The following is a 14320-nucleotide window of genomic DNA, read 5'->3' on the forward strand; positions in this document are numbered from 1 at the left end:
TACTCACCCCCACAACCTCTACCCCTCTCTCTTCTGGCCGCAAATGCTCTTCTATTGAAGCCTAGCTCTCCTGGAAATTTCTGTTTTGGTCACCAAAGCTCTGGCCTAGGAGATTGATTATAAGTAGCTGGCTGCTTTAGTGACATCACTCAGAATGGATCCTTTAAAGTAGGAGTTCTCACCTGCACGCCCCCAACCCAGGACATCTGGTAATGTATGAAGACATTTCTGACGGCCACCATTCATGGAGGGGTGGGGCGGGGAGTATTACCAGTATTTAGTGGGCAGCAGCCTTCTGCTAAAATTCTAATTAAGCACAAGACAGTCCCAATAACAGAGACGTTTCTGGACCAAATGTCAGTAATAGAAACCCTGATCTAAAGAGAAATATTATAATAGCTGGTGAATTCATCAATATTTCAAAAGATTTTATAAGAGTGAGTTTAAGCGATAGGATAACTGCGTATTTTGGTAATGACACAGTTTGAACGTGAATTAACGCTGACTAGGAAGGCTTCAGAGGGGCTTCTTCCTTGCCTGCCACCCTTCCCTCCTGCCCACGGACCTCTCCCTCCATCCCATCTTTCTTCTACTCCAGCTCCTCAGGTGGCCTGGCTCTTGCTGGGGAGCCCTAAGCGGTGTGCTAGTTGCCTGTCCTACTGGAGAGAAGTGAGAGCAGCAGCCGAGTTGACAAAGATGACACACTGTACACTTCTGAAAAGTGTCATCTCTAAAAAAGTGAAGACTACCTATGAAAAGTTACTCCTATAGCAACAGAGTGCTCTCTCTGCTCCTCACAGACACCAGCAGCCGCTCCCAATGTGGCAGCGATGCACCCAATCAACCCTCGTGCAGACCAGGCTCCTGCCAGTCCTGGTGATGTTGGCTGTTCCGAGGGCCCCTGAGGGCCACTCTTCACAACAGCGGGGCCCACACCTATTGATGGGCAAACAGCCATCCCCGCAGGTGCCCAGGGCTGAGCGTGCCCAGGACGTGTATGTTATTTCTAAGCTACTTGAGAAGCATCTGCTGACAAATTTTCTCTCTCAGAATTCACAAAGTTTACTATATGTGTTTTAGATGAAAGTTTCTAAACTTTCATCTATAACATAGACTGATCATAAAGCTGACTTTCATATAAAGATCAAGGCAAATGATTCTCTTCAAGGGTAAGACAAAAAAATACAAAAACCCTTCCACAACTTACTCTTAGCACTGAATTTGTTTTCTTTACGAGTTCTGCCTGTTTTCTTCAAGCAGTTGTCGCACACAAAGCTGCAAAAAAAATAATGGGTGTGATCAGATTATATAAAACAGTATATGTTGCCAAACCAGTGAAATGCAGCATTAAAATACTTTGTTGGCAATTAAAATCGCATCATTATACAAAAGTGAAGAGGCAGACTGCTTTGATTCTACAATTCCCAAAGCGGGCAAACACTTAAGACTTAAATTTAGAACAAACTGCCATCCATCTAATTGCCGGATTCTTGCTGACAACAATGAATGAAACGCAGTAGCAGCCAGCATCCTCCCCTCTACTCTGTGCATAACTGCTTTCCCTTTCCCGAGATCACAGGAAATCACCAGGAAGTTACTCACCCTGAAGGCCAAATGATATCATAGTGGAGAACACAAATCTGATGCATCTTCCGGCCACACTCCTTGCAATCAACGAAACTAGAAGACAAAGAAAGTGAACTGTGACACACGGAGCCACATACATAATGGAGCTTCTACAGAGCCCGTGTGGTGTGCTCACACCTCGTCCCCTTGATGACTTTAAGAATCTGCAGCACTAATGCATCTCTTAATTGAGCTGTATTTTAAAAAATGCATCAGTATGATATTTTCTATAGGAAAGACTGACTTTCTCCCTTTCTTTGTACAAATGCCTCTTTCCTCTCTTCTCCCAATCTGCTTTGCAACCAGAAGTGAAAATTTATTTCTAAATACTGCTATGACGAAGGCCTATTTTACAGGTCAGTATTTCTGATATTACTACAGATTTTCAAGACCAGTGCTTGCTCTAGATGACTGCACATGCCTAAATGGACTTAAATAACAGAGAACAATACCGTCAGTGTTACAAACCCTTGTTCTTAAGCCCAGGCGCAGGAAACGTCTGCTGAGTCAGTTACAAGGGTGGGAAATGACGGCCTTTCTTTTTTTTAAAAAAAAATTATTTATTTATTTATTTTTGGCTGTGCTGGGTCTTCTTTTCTGTGTGTGGGCTTTCTCTAGTTGCGGCGACCGGGGGCCACTCTTCATCGCGGTGCGCGGGTCTCTCACTGTCGCGGTCTCTCTTGTTGCGGAGCACAAGCTCCAGATGCGCAGGCTCAGTAGTTGTGGCTCACGGGCCTAGTTGCTCCGCGGCATGTGGGATCTTCCCAGACCAGGACTCGAACCTGTGTCCCCTGCACTGGCAGGCAGACTCTCAACCACTGCGCCACCAGGGAAGCCCTGATGGCCTTTCTTAAAGTAATCACTAAAGAAGTTGGGATGCACCATGACACCTGCCCTCTGCACAGCTTCCGCCATAGATCACCTGGGCCCCATCACCTCACCTAGGAAACTTAATCGCCAACGTGCTTGAAGGTTAAAACCTATTTTTTCAGCCATGCCCTTAAAGCCACCACAACTTATACCCTGTGGAAGGCTGAGGGGCTAGAAAGTACCACATTTCTCCAAACGGTCCTGGGTCCTGGCTCTTCCTGTCATGCTAGATGCTGGTCCCCGTAACCTGACGCCTGCTCTCACTATTGCTGCTCGGGTCCCCGGCCCCTGACCGTCCTACTGCCCTTGCTGAGCAAGCCTTCCACCACAGATCGAACCCAATCCAGCTTCTCTGTCCCTGCTCTGTCGGAGGAGAAAAGGACATACACAGGCAGACTGTGCAGAATGGCAGTGACCCTCATCAGCCATCCTTAGTTGTCCTGCCCCAGTTGCTGCCCTTCCCAGCACACCCAGGAGGGAATCCAGCACCCTCTGGCCCCTTGTGCTATGGGGCTCCATCCACGCTCCCTACATGCCCTGCACTTGAGCTCACCTGCAGTGCTGCTGAACATCCCATGTCCTTTCATGTCTTTGTGTCTAGAATGCTCTGCCCACCACCCCCAACACCTGCTTCCAAATGAATGTCACCTTCTCCACTGGGCCAGGGTCCCCCACTCTGGACTACCTTACTGCCTCCTGCTGCCTGTGCTACGATCCGTCTGTCCTACTGGAAGACAAACGGCTGGAGGACAGGCCCCCTTTATTCATCTGTTGTCTTCCCCACTGCCTGGCAACTACTGCTTCAATATAACGTATTCTGAAATTGAAAAGTGAGTATAGCAACTAACATAACACTGTAAATACTCCAGTATAAAACAAAAATTTGGGGAGACTTCCCTGGTCGCTCAGTGGTTAAGACTCCGCCATCCCAATGCAGGGGGCCCAGGTTCAATCCCTGGTCAGGAAACTAGATCCCACACGCATGCCGTGACTAAGAGTTTGCATGCCACAAATAAGGAGCCCGCCTGCTGCAACTAAGGAGTCCACGAGCCACAAACTAAGGAGACCACCTGCCGCAAGTAAGACCCAGCATGACCAAATAAATAAATAAATATTTTTAAAATAAATAAATAAAATTAAAAATTTTAAAACACTGAATATAAATCACAGGGAAACGGGAAAACTGTTGGGGAGGACACAATGTGAACAGGGAGATGGCTAGTCAGGACAAACAATCCACTGACACTAAAGAGACTAAAGAGACAGGGAGCAGCCTCCTCATGCACAGGCACTTTGCTAAGTAATCAACGTGCTCCCCCCGCAACCCCACCTGGGCACTGCTGGCAGGAGAGACTAAGTCAGCTCTTAATGGGAAGTGGAGTCTTTGTCTTCCACTGGAAGCTGGGAAGTAGAGCCAAGGGAGGGAGAACCTGTTCCTCAGCTTTGGACGCACCACAGCCACATTTACCAAACTCCCAACAGTGCTGGAGCCTGTGCTCACCAAGCAACCCTAGACGGGCGTTCACCACAGTAGCAGAACAAAATGGGCATCTCCACACACTGGGGTGCCTTCAGGACTCGGCTTTGGGGACCAGGGAGGAGCCACCACATGGAAGGAGCTCTGAGGCCTCTTTAAGGAGTTATTACAAAGCAAAATTTACATACTGAGTATTCTCACTGATCACTGAAGGAAAGGAAAGTATCTGACAATGACCTTTGAAAATATACCATACCAAAGATGGTGACAAGAATATACAACACTGGGCTTCTCATTATTTATTTTTAAAAAGTGGTTTCTAAGAGTTTTTCTTTCTGAAATTTCCCTTTAAATGATACGAGCACGCCTCCACCAAATATTCCTACCTTTAGTCTCTAAAGATTCACACTAAATGGCTTCTTAAAGACAACTATGACGAAGTTATTACAGAGATTCTAATAGAGCCAAAACATACATCTAATCTTACATTAAAGGGTGTTAAAATTCAGTAGCTGGACAGCATGCTACAGAGACATGCATCTTTTGTGTGAGTTAAAACAGAATCCACATCTGAAATAACTTAACACAAAAAATTCCACCCAGGGTAATGTATTTATTTCCAGCGTCTTCTCCCGCAACCCAACAATAAGGAGGAACTTTCCTCAAGTGAAACTAAAACCTAAAAGTCAGAAAGAAAATAGCTGTATACTCACGGTTCAGGATCTAAGGTATCATTTTTCTTCTTTTCAAACTGATCCTTTGAAATTGTCCTTGTTTTTTGGGGGAGGGGGGGAAAGGAAAAATGTTAATTAACTAAATTTATCTGTTGAGTATAAACTATAGGGTCTCTGGGATATTATTCTGTAACTAGTTCTTCACATAAAAGTAAAACTGATGGTCAGCTGAAATCTCAAGTAGATGTAATAATGGCATGAACACACAACATTTAATTCTATAGAAAGCACTACCTTTTATTTTTCTCTGCCTTCCTTGGACTATTTCCTCGAAACTATCATTAGCACTCATTACAAGATTTAATTAAAGGCTAGTCAAAGTACAGTGGCAAAATTACATTGAGATTCAAACCTGTTAATTTCCAATCAAATCTATATGGTGAATGAATGCTGAATTTGACCAACACTGGTATTATCAGTTCTTCTAATTACAATATTCCTTCATTGACACAAGTCAGCATGTACTTGGGGATATTTTACTTATTCTTAAAGGGCTGAGTATTTCATTTTTGTGGTACTTTTATTAGTGTATATGTGAATTACTTGATTCACAGAATTATACAATCCAATTATTAATCATCACACAATTGGGACTAAAGAATTAAATTGACAAGGGATAGAAAAATTGAATATGTAGAATTTCTGTCATTTTGGTTTATATATCTTACAGGCGGGTATGGTTTGTTGTGCGAATGAATAAAGTAAACTTGAGTTGCAGAGTAAGTGTCCAACAGTGCTGGAAACTGCTTCAGTGGGAAGCCTTTTTGCCTTTGGGGGGACAGTCACACAGTAGACTTCCCAGAGTGTCAGGAATCATGGCAGAGTCAGGAGAAAAGAAAGACCACAAAACGCTGGCAGTCCTAGGCAGCTATGGTGGCTGGCAGGTTTTTAGGTATCTCGAGCATGTAAATGAGTTGACCATCCAATCTGTGGATTTGCTTTTGCTTTTTTCTCACCACATTCTGGCCATTTGCCTACTCAAAAGTACCTCCATCAGAGGATAAGCATCAGGGAGGAAATGGTGAACTCAGTGAGGGAATGAACGAACTAACTCATGCCTGTCCATACTGGAGTTGTGAGCAAGAGTCCAACCTCCAGAGAGGAAGGAGATACAGGTACTCGCTGGGGTCTCACCACCTGGGTTCTGTTACCTCTGCAACTTAAAGGACAGAGGTTTCAGTGGAAGATCAACTAGATGCTACAGATAGGGTATACACACAAGACTCATTTTTGCTACTGCCAGCTAGTTCTGTGACTAGGGTTACCTGGTTTCTTAGGTGTAACTGAAAATTTACAATCTTCCCAAATGGAAGTTGACAGCCACTAGGAAAAAGCAAGTGTTTTAGAAGAAGAGATAGAGCAAGGTCGAGAGAGACCATTGCACTGCAGTGGGGGCTACAGCATCATGGTCTCAAGCAGAGGGAAGAATGTGCAAGTGGCGCTGGGATTCAGCTACAACAGCTACATTATAAAATATGAATGTGGGTATAAGTAATATGAAAAATACACTACAGAAAAGTCACAGTGGGTGGCAGTGGTGCTTCCCTTTTAATCACGGATGAGAACAAAACAACAATTCAGAGGCACCCCCGAGAGAAATGACAGGATGGTACTTACGTCTGGGGTTGTGAAGGGTCGTCACCCAGGGTAACATTCTCCCCCTGGATCTCTGTGAAACACTTCTCACAGAAATGATACCTGTCAGCAAGAAGGCCATACTTGGGTGAACTGGTCCATCATAACACACAGCCACCCAAGCAACGAAGCCACCAATCAGAGCAGGGCAGATCACCACGACGAAGGGGGGGCGTTGTTGGTTGATTGATGGGTCAGTGAGGACAATGAAAGGAACAGGGGCAGGTGGGGAAGGGCAGGATTAGAGAACAGGGGAGGGAACAAATAGCACAGACATAAAGGTAAGACGCAAACACCAAGACAACACAGAGCAGAAAGCCAAGGCAAAGCATTGATTAGCATTCGGTCTCATTGCACACATCCCAGGCCATCATCACTAACAACGGGTTTGTCCAGCTCCAAGATGCAAATGTTTTCAAGGAGTTGTTAATACTAGAATTGCAAGGAGCCTAATTTTAGGAGTTTGGATTTTGTTATTACTTAGAGAAAACCAGATATAACTACAGGTTTTGAGATGGAAAAAATTTACTTTGAACAAAATAGTCTGACAAAAAGCCTTAAAAAAGCAATTTAAAGTGAAATAGCTTTTTTTCAAAATGGAAGATTTATGCTTGACAGCAATTCATAGATTTCATTTCTGGTATTAAGCCAGATCTTTAAAGGTATGAAAATGTTGAGCACTCAGAACTGGTTTTAATTTTCTCCTGTTATTTTTCACATGTTAATCACTCAGTTAATTGGGTTACAATAGAAATGAAACCAAATCCATATTCTAGACAAACATTTAACAGAAATGCAATCAGGGTCAAAGACTTTCCAGCCATTTATCAGTAAGAATATACAGAGAAAAACTGTGATATATTGTATAAACAATACAATATATGTAAATCCATGAACAGTCTTAAAATTCAATTCTAAGCTTCAATTTATTTATTTTTAATTTTTTTGCGGTACGCAGGCCTCTCACTGTTGTGGCCTCTCCTGTTGCGGAGCACAGGCTCCGGACACGCAGGCTCAGCAGCCATAGCTCACGGGCCCAGCCGCTCCGCGGCATGTGGGATCTTCCCGGACCGGGCACGAACCCACGTCCCCTGCATCGGCAGGCGGACTCTCAACCACTGCGCCACCAGGGAAGCCCCTAAGCTTCAATTTAAACTTTTTGGTATTGGGACCAATCATTCATCAATCTGAGATACTCAGTGATTTCTCTAACTTGGCAACAATCCAAGTTAAGCAAATTTAGAGACCATCTTTAAAGCACAATCTGCATTTGAGAAATTATCCATCACCCCAATTTCTTATAGTATATAGAGCCTGGGCTCAAGCCATCAAATAAGAACAGTTAAAATTAAAACTATTAAATGTTTGGAAAGGACACAAATGAGAAATCAACTAAAATGCAGGCTGATGCTGCATAAACAAGATGGGTACAAAGGAATACTGTAGAAGTAAACAAGCTGAATGAGGTGAATTACACAAGCAAAAGGGATGAGTATAAGGTACGACGGCAGCACAATAAAATGCGGTTTTAGTGCTCAAAACTACATCTACAAGATGCCAAGAGGATTAGTGTTAAAGACACTGTGACGAGACGTGGAGCGCCACACTGAACCACATGGGCAGAAGGATATGCGCGGCAGCTTGCAGCTACACACAGACACAGACACACACGCACACAAACACACATGCGCGCCCGGCTACAAACAACTGAGATTCAGGCCACTGCCTGGCCAGTTTGTCTCCATTACCACTAAATAGGTCCCCACAAGTTCTAATTCTAATCTTAAACACACCGAGCATTCTGCCTGCTATATTTCACTGACTAAACACATGTAGTGAATTAAAAGTATAAAACTTTAGAGCATGCACACACCTCAAGATTATTCAATTTTTCAGATTTGTTGATGAGGAACACGACAGATTCACTGTGTGTAGCAATTAGATTAATAAGAGTTTCTTGCTGGGACCAGTTTATTTAGAATTAATTCAATCAACAAAGTCTGCCAAGATTAAAAACTGACCAGGAACAAACCGATTAACACTGCTGTTTTTAAAAATACTTATTATCTCTTTCTCTGAATGAACTATAGTAATAATTCTTCTGGCTATTCACTATTTTGTAAATTTTTTTTTTTTTTTTGGTGGTACGCGGGCCTCTCACTGTTGTGGCCTCTCCCATTGCGGAGCACAGGCTCCGGACGCGCAGGCTCAGTGGCCATGGCTCACGGGCCTAACCGCTCCGCGGCATGTGGGATCTTCCCAGACCGGGGCACGAACCCGTGTCCCCTGCATCGGCAGGTGGATTCTCAACCACTGCATCACCAGGGAAGCCCTGTAAATATTTTTATGGAGGCTTGAAATCATGTAGTAAAAGGAATTTCCATGTGTAGAAGGGCATGATCATCACTGGCAAGAAAGAATTACACTATAGAAACTATAAACCAATTAAGCAGCAATCAGAACAATATGCAAAAAAATGATACCCCTTCAATGCCAAATTGCTTCCTTTTAAAAAATGAATGAAAGTGTTCCAATTTATTATGATCAAACTCAGCCACTGTGGGCTAGCTCAAAGAGGACTATGGAACACACTGTGAAATGAAATTGCCACGGTAATTACATGTGAGTCTAAACGGTTTTAAGATCCTGGACAAACTAAACTCTTAGCTTTTATTCAAGCAGTACATCAAGCCTAGCAACACCTGGGGAACAAGAATCATAAACCCATCATTTTCCACTGGAGGAAACCGGCCCAGAGTGAAGCACTGATGGCTGAATGGCAGCCCCTGGGGTGGCTGCAGAAACCTACGCCCTCTGTGTATAACTAATTTCCATTCCCAAGAACCTCAGGGTCAGAAACTGGGAGTGACAGAGTGTCTGTCCCAGAGCAAGGCCAGAGATATCAGAGAATCAAACCTGTTCAGGTATAAGGGGAAAGGGAGGGGCCCCAGCCTCCCTTTAGCTCCCTTCGGATATGATGACAGCCCACCCATCTAGTCAAGTAGGCTGAAACCACTCTGGTAATCAGTGGGTGACAGATGTTAATGTCAGACTTGCCCCTATCTTATACCTAGTCCAAACTTTATTCATCCTGTAAATACATAATGGTTCAGAGATTCACTTTTCAACCGTAAGAGCCTAGATGACCTTCTGCCTTACGTGAAGGAAACAGTTTAATGAATATGGAATTATAAAGGAGAAACACTTCACATAATCTGATGATGATGTACATCTGCGTACCTAAAGTTAGCACAATGTAACTGCAGAGTTCATCTGTAAGGGTAATTTAATGTATGGAGTAAATTTTCAAATGCAGATTGTTGTAAGTACCATATCAGTATATATAAATAACTGGGATAACAGATAATATCTACTCTTATCTATCGATAATAAACTGTTAAAATTATAGAACAGTTTTCCCAACATGACTTACTTTCAAAATTTCAAAGTGTGGAAACAAGTGAAAATATAACCATATACTAGCTAATCTATTAGTTTCACTTGTTTAAACGGTCTGTAGAATTTCCTATTCTAAGTGCCCAGTTTAGGACTGTAAGTACCAGAACAATTATTCAAAAGAACACCATGGTGTTCATAAACAGTCAAGGTTGAGAAAGAAAATGTAAGTAGTTGAAATGTCCATCGCAGAATTAGACCACTTTTTTCACAGACTCACAACGTGGTATCTCTTCCAGTTCTGTACTCCAGGAAGCACACCTTGTGAGATTCAGCTGAGGAGCAGTATATGCTCACACTCTTAAAATGTATTATGTGTAAAAGAGAACTCCTTTATTTACGTTTCTACTCTTAAGGAAAATATATTACTTCTGCTCAATAAAAATTAAGTCCTATATAGAAGTAATATTGGACATTTCAGAACTTTCAAAACAATCCTTTGTTTTGCACCCCATCAACAACCTCCTCTGAGGAGGCAGTAGTGAAGGTTGATGCCATCCATTCTATCGAACTTGAATTGCTCTCAAGTGAAATACGGCCAAAATCTATGCAAATCAGCCGAGGCAGGGTCCAAAGGACCCAGGAACAGTGAAAAGCAACAATGAAAAGGCCCCCAAACTTAAGAGATGGTGGCAAGCAATCTGCTGTCTGCTCTTCCTTCTAGACCCAAACTGTGTTGGGCACTTAGCAGTGGGGGCATTTTTCAGGGTATAGTTAATTTTAACCTGTTCTCTAAAAATTTCATAGCTGTATTTTGTACCTAACAGTTTCTAAAGCATTGTCTCATTGGAGACTGACAACTAAGGGTGTCAGGAAAGGTGTTACTGTGCCCATGTCATGGACAAGAAGGTTAAGCTTGATACATTACAGAATGTGCAAAAGGTCATGGGGCTAAAACTGTAAACGGAGGGACCAGAACCTCCAGAACAACATTTGTCACTATAGGAAAGATTCCATTTGGGCCACAGTATCATTTCAAACTTTTAGTTTTAAAATGCTTCTATCAATAGAAGACAGAAAATGAATTCCAAATGTTAAAATATTTTCAGCAGGACAGTTGTGCCGGCTGCACTTCCAGTAGAGGTACCTGTCCAGGGACACCCATCTTTCCCCTCAAACCAGCATTTCACTAGGATAAGTGAGCTGGACAAGGCTTAGAAATCTTAAGATATTTCTAGGTCAACAGTTCTTTTTTTAAAAAATTGGATTTTGATGGGAGTTGTTAATTATCTTGAATATGGTTTTTCTAAATTTTATTATTTTTTTAATTTTAATTTTTTTCGGCCACACTGCATGGCTTGTAGGAGTTTAGTTCCCCAACCAGGGATTGAACCCAGGCCATCGCAGTGAAAGTGCTGAGTCCTAACCACTGGACTGCCAGGGAATTCCCTAGATATTTTTTTTTAATTAAAATAATTTAAAAAAACATAATTGGAAGAAAAGTAACTGCAAAATTCCAAACTATTCAAGTCTCTACATGTACCTTTGAAAAAATAAAAAAGCCCTGTACTAACCTTCTTCAAAGTATTAGAACATATGTAATTACTATAAGCAAACAAGATAAAAATAATCAAAACATCAAACCCTAAAGCTGACACTTAATATTTGTACCTAAAAACAAAGAACAGGCATGAAGCCTCATCTTGGTCACATAAAGAATTTAGTTGCCAATTCATAGAATGGAGGCAATGTAACTGAATTTGACAAAGAATTACAACCTATGTTTCAAGGCAGGATGCCCTCATGCTATGGCAACATGTAGTCACTTAAAGCAATGGATACAAAGTAGTTTAATTTTCAAAACAACCCCCCAAACCAGGAATTTGTAATTAGGTAAGGGAATCAACAACAAAAATTATTTTCATTCTTCCTCTTCTTAAGATAGGAGATCTATTCTTTAGCTATCTCCACATTTCAAGAGAATAGCAAATACTTCAAAAGCATACCTACCACTCACTAACCCCAAAAAAGGCCACCTGACGAAGGGAGTCTTTTTGTATGTGTGTGTGTGTGGTATGCGGGCCTCTCACTGTTGTGGCCTCTCCCGTTGTGGAGCACAGGCTCTGGATGCGCAGGCTCAGCGGCCATGGCTCACGGGCCCAGCCGCTCCGCAGCATGTGGGATCTTCCCGGACCGGGGCACAAACCCATGTGCCCTGCATCAGCAGGCAGACTCTCAACCACTGCGCCACCAGGGAAGCCCGGGAGTCATTCTTAAACTCAATGAAAACACCAATCTCATTCTTAGTGTGCTACTGATTAAAGAGAAAAAGTCTATGGTTTAAAATTTTTAAATGAATTAGAGCAAACACAAGTCTTCCCATCAGACTGTCCAGGCCAAATTAGCTAGGCAAACATTTACACACAGATTGGTAAAATACAATGTTTCAACTTTATTATCTTAAAAAAGGCAGTCAACCTTTGTTAGAGTTACTCTCCACTTCAGACTCTTTCTCATATGGTTACATTTTGGCTTAACACATGTACCTGATCCAACCAGTGCAGCAAGCAGTTTTGAGCTTAAAATGTTACACTATACAAGCATGCTTTTAAGTTAAGAAACCATGGGCCTATCTGAGTGACTGAGAAACAATGAAATTTCGGCCCTTTTCACTGAAACTTCAGGAGAGAAATAATGAAATATACCCAAGCTACAATCGGACGAGCATGCCTTGTCCTAAGACCTTCTTTTTGTCCCATGATTCAAGAAACTGCTCAAGGCTTACCTATTCTGATAGCTGTAGTAGGCAGCATCGCGAGGAATCGTACACAGCTGCTTCCCGTAGCAGCACAAAGTCTGTGGGGAAAACTCATACTGCAAAAACAAAGGAGAAAATACTAAAAATATATCCCATTTACTGTCATGCAATGTTCTGTCTAATATGGAGTTAGATTTAGCTAGTAAATTATTTGTTAGTATACTGGATAGTCGTCTAACAATTCTCACATCTATTTAAAGACATTTCTGGATACAATAGGACAGAATTAGTGTCTGAGAGACTTTAAAAAAAAAAAAAAACATTTATTTATTTATTTATGGCTGCCTTGGGTTTTTCGTTGCTGCGTGCAGGCTTTTTCTCTGGTTGCAGCGAGCCAGGCCTACTCTTCATTGAGCTGTGCGGGCTTCTCATTGCAGTGGCTTCTCTTGTTATGAAGCATGGGCTCTAGGCACGCAGGCTTCAGTAGTTGTGGCACATGGGCTCAGGAGTTGTGGTTCACGGGCTCTAGAGTGCAGGCTCAGTAGTTGTGGTGCACAGGCATAATTGCTATGAGGCATGTGGGATCTTTCTAGACCAGGGCTCGAACCTGTGTCCCCTGTACTGGCAGGCAGATTCTTAACCACTGCACCACCAGGGAAGTCCCTAGTGTCTGAGAGACATTTATTACAGATAGATGAATGGACACTGGGGCAGCCAGGAATGCTTAATCCAAGGCCTTCCCCCATAAGTACCTCTAGCTTCAGACAATCAACTGTTTTACAAGAGACCAGACTCCATCTGGGTCCTTCTTAGTACACAGGTGTGGCCAAAATATTGAGTTTATCATATCATCATAATACCCTTATTGGCTGGATTAACAAGAGTAGTTCATTTTCCAGAAAAAGTTTCAACTGTACCTTGCGTCCACAGCAATATCCAAGGGATTGCATAACAGGGTCAATTTCTTGCTCAAAGACTTCTGCGAGCTTACTGCAGAACTTATAGACCCGGGATGTCTTCCGATTGTAGAGCCAGGCATTGTTGAACATGAGCCAGACGTCATCCACATACTGCCAGGGTTCCTGGTACTGCCCTGTATCCAGCTTCCGCTTGATGGTGGAAAGGTCCATGGGATTCTTCACAATGTCAAAATAATCCTGAAAGACAAAACGGTCTCAGTCTAGCATATCCCCCAAATTCCAAATGTCCATCTTATCTGGCAGCTTTATCTTAAAATAAAATTGAAGAAAGTACCAGTATAACTTCCATTTCTAATAGTGAAAAATGGGACTTGAAAAGAAAACAACTTCTGATCTTCCTGATTTTATTATCTAAAATTGTAATTAATATTTTCAAGTGTGATCAAATTACTTCAAAAGCAAAGTTAAAGAAAAAATAATTTAATAAAACATGTCTTATAATGTCAGATTTTAAAAATAAGATTTTGATCCACCGAATTAAAACGGTAAACATATTTATCAGACAATATGTTTTTCTAGAGATTCATTCTTGGTCCTAGCAACCAAAATGAAATTCCAAGACAAACACAAACACAAATGCAAAAATAGTAATACTGCTAAACAGAATCTGTTGGGTCACCATGGCCTTTGCAAGAGCACCCAGGGTTTCAAAGTGAGAGGCCCATGTGTTTTATAAGTGATATTCGCCAATTATTTAAATCCATTCCTGTAGACAGTCTTACCCAAATATAAAGCAAGGCTACAGAGGCTGTGCGCCCCAGGGTGTGCTCCCCCCATCTCACTGCACCCCTTCCATGGACCCTGGGGCTTAACAGAACAGGGGGGAAACACACATTTCAGTCAG

The 14320-nt window shown here is 42.2% G+C and overlaps 1 protein-coding gene across 2 annotated transcripts in view; it reads right to left on the minus strand.

Annotated features, from left to right (window-relative positions):
* Window positions 1-14320, minus strand: part of CREBBP (CREB binding protein) — a 132872-nt gene that overhangs the window by 14130 nt on the left and 104422 nt on the right. For both annotated transcript variants that reach the window (XM_067013924.1, XM_059037418.2), the window contains 6 exons: window positions 13414-13653; window positions 12524-12612; window positions 6325-6405; window positions 4687-4743; window positions 1603-1680; window positions 1208-1275 (listed from right to left, as the gene is read on the minus strand). In XM_067013924.1, the coding sequence (XP_066870025.1) occupies window positions 1208-1275; window positions 1603-1680; window positions 4687-4743; window positions 6325-6405; window positions 12524-12612; window positions 13414-13653 (613 nt within the window). The remainder of the gene's footprint in view (window positions 1-1207; window positions 1276-1602; window positions 1681-4686; window positions 4744-6324; window positions 6406-12523; window positions 12613-13413; window positions 13654-14320) is intronic.

The sequence above is a fragment of the Kogia breviceps genome, chromosome 14 (assembly GCF_026419965.1).
Source record: "Kogia breviceps isolate mKogBre1 chromosome 14, mKogBre1 haplotype 1, whole genome shotgun sequence".
NCBI lineage: Eukaryota > Metazoa > Chordata > Mammalia > Artiodactyla > Physeteridae > Kogia > Kogia breviceps.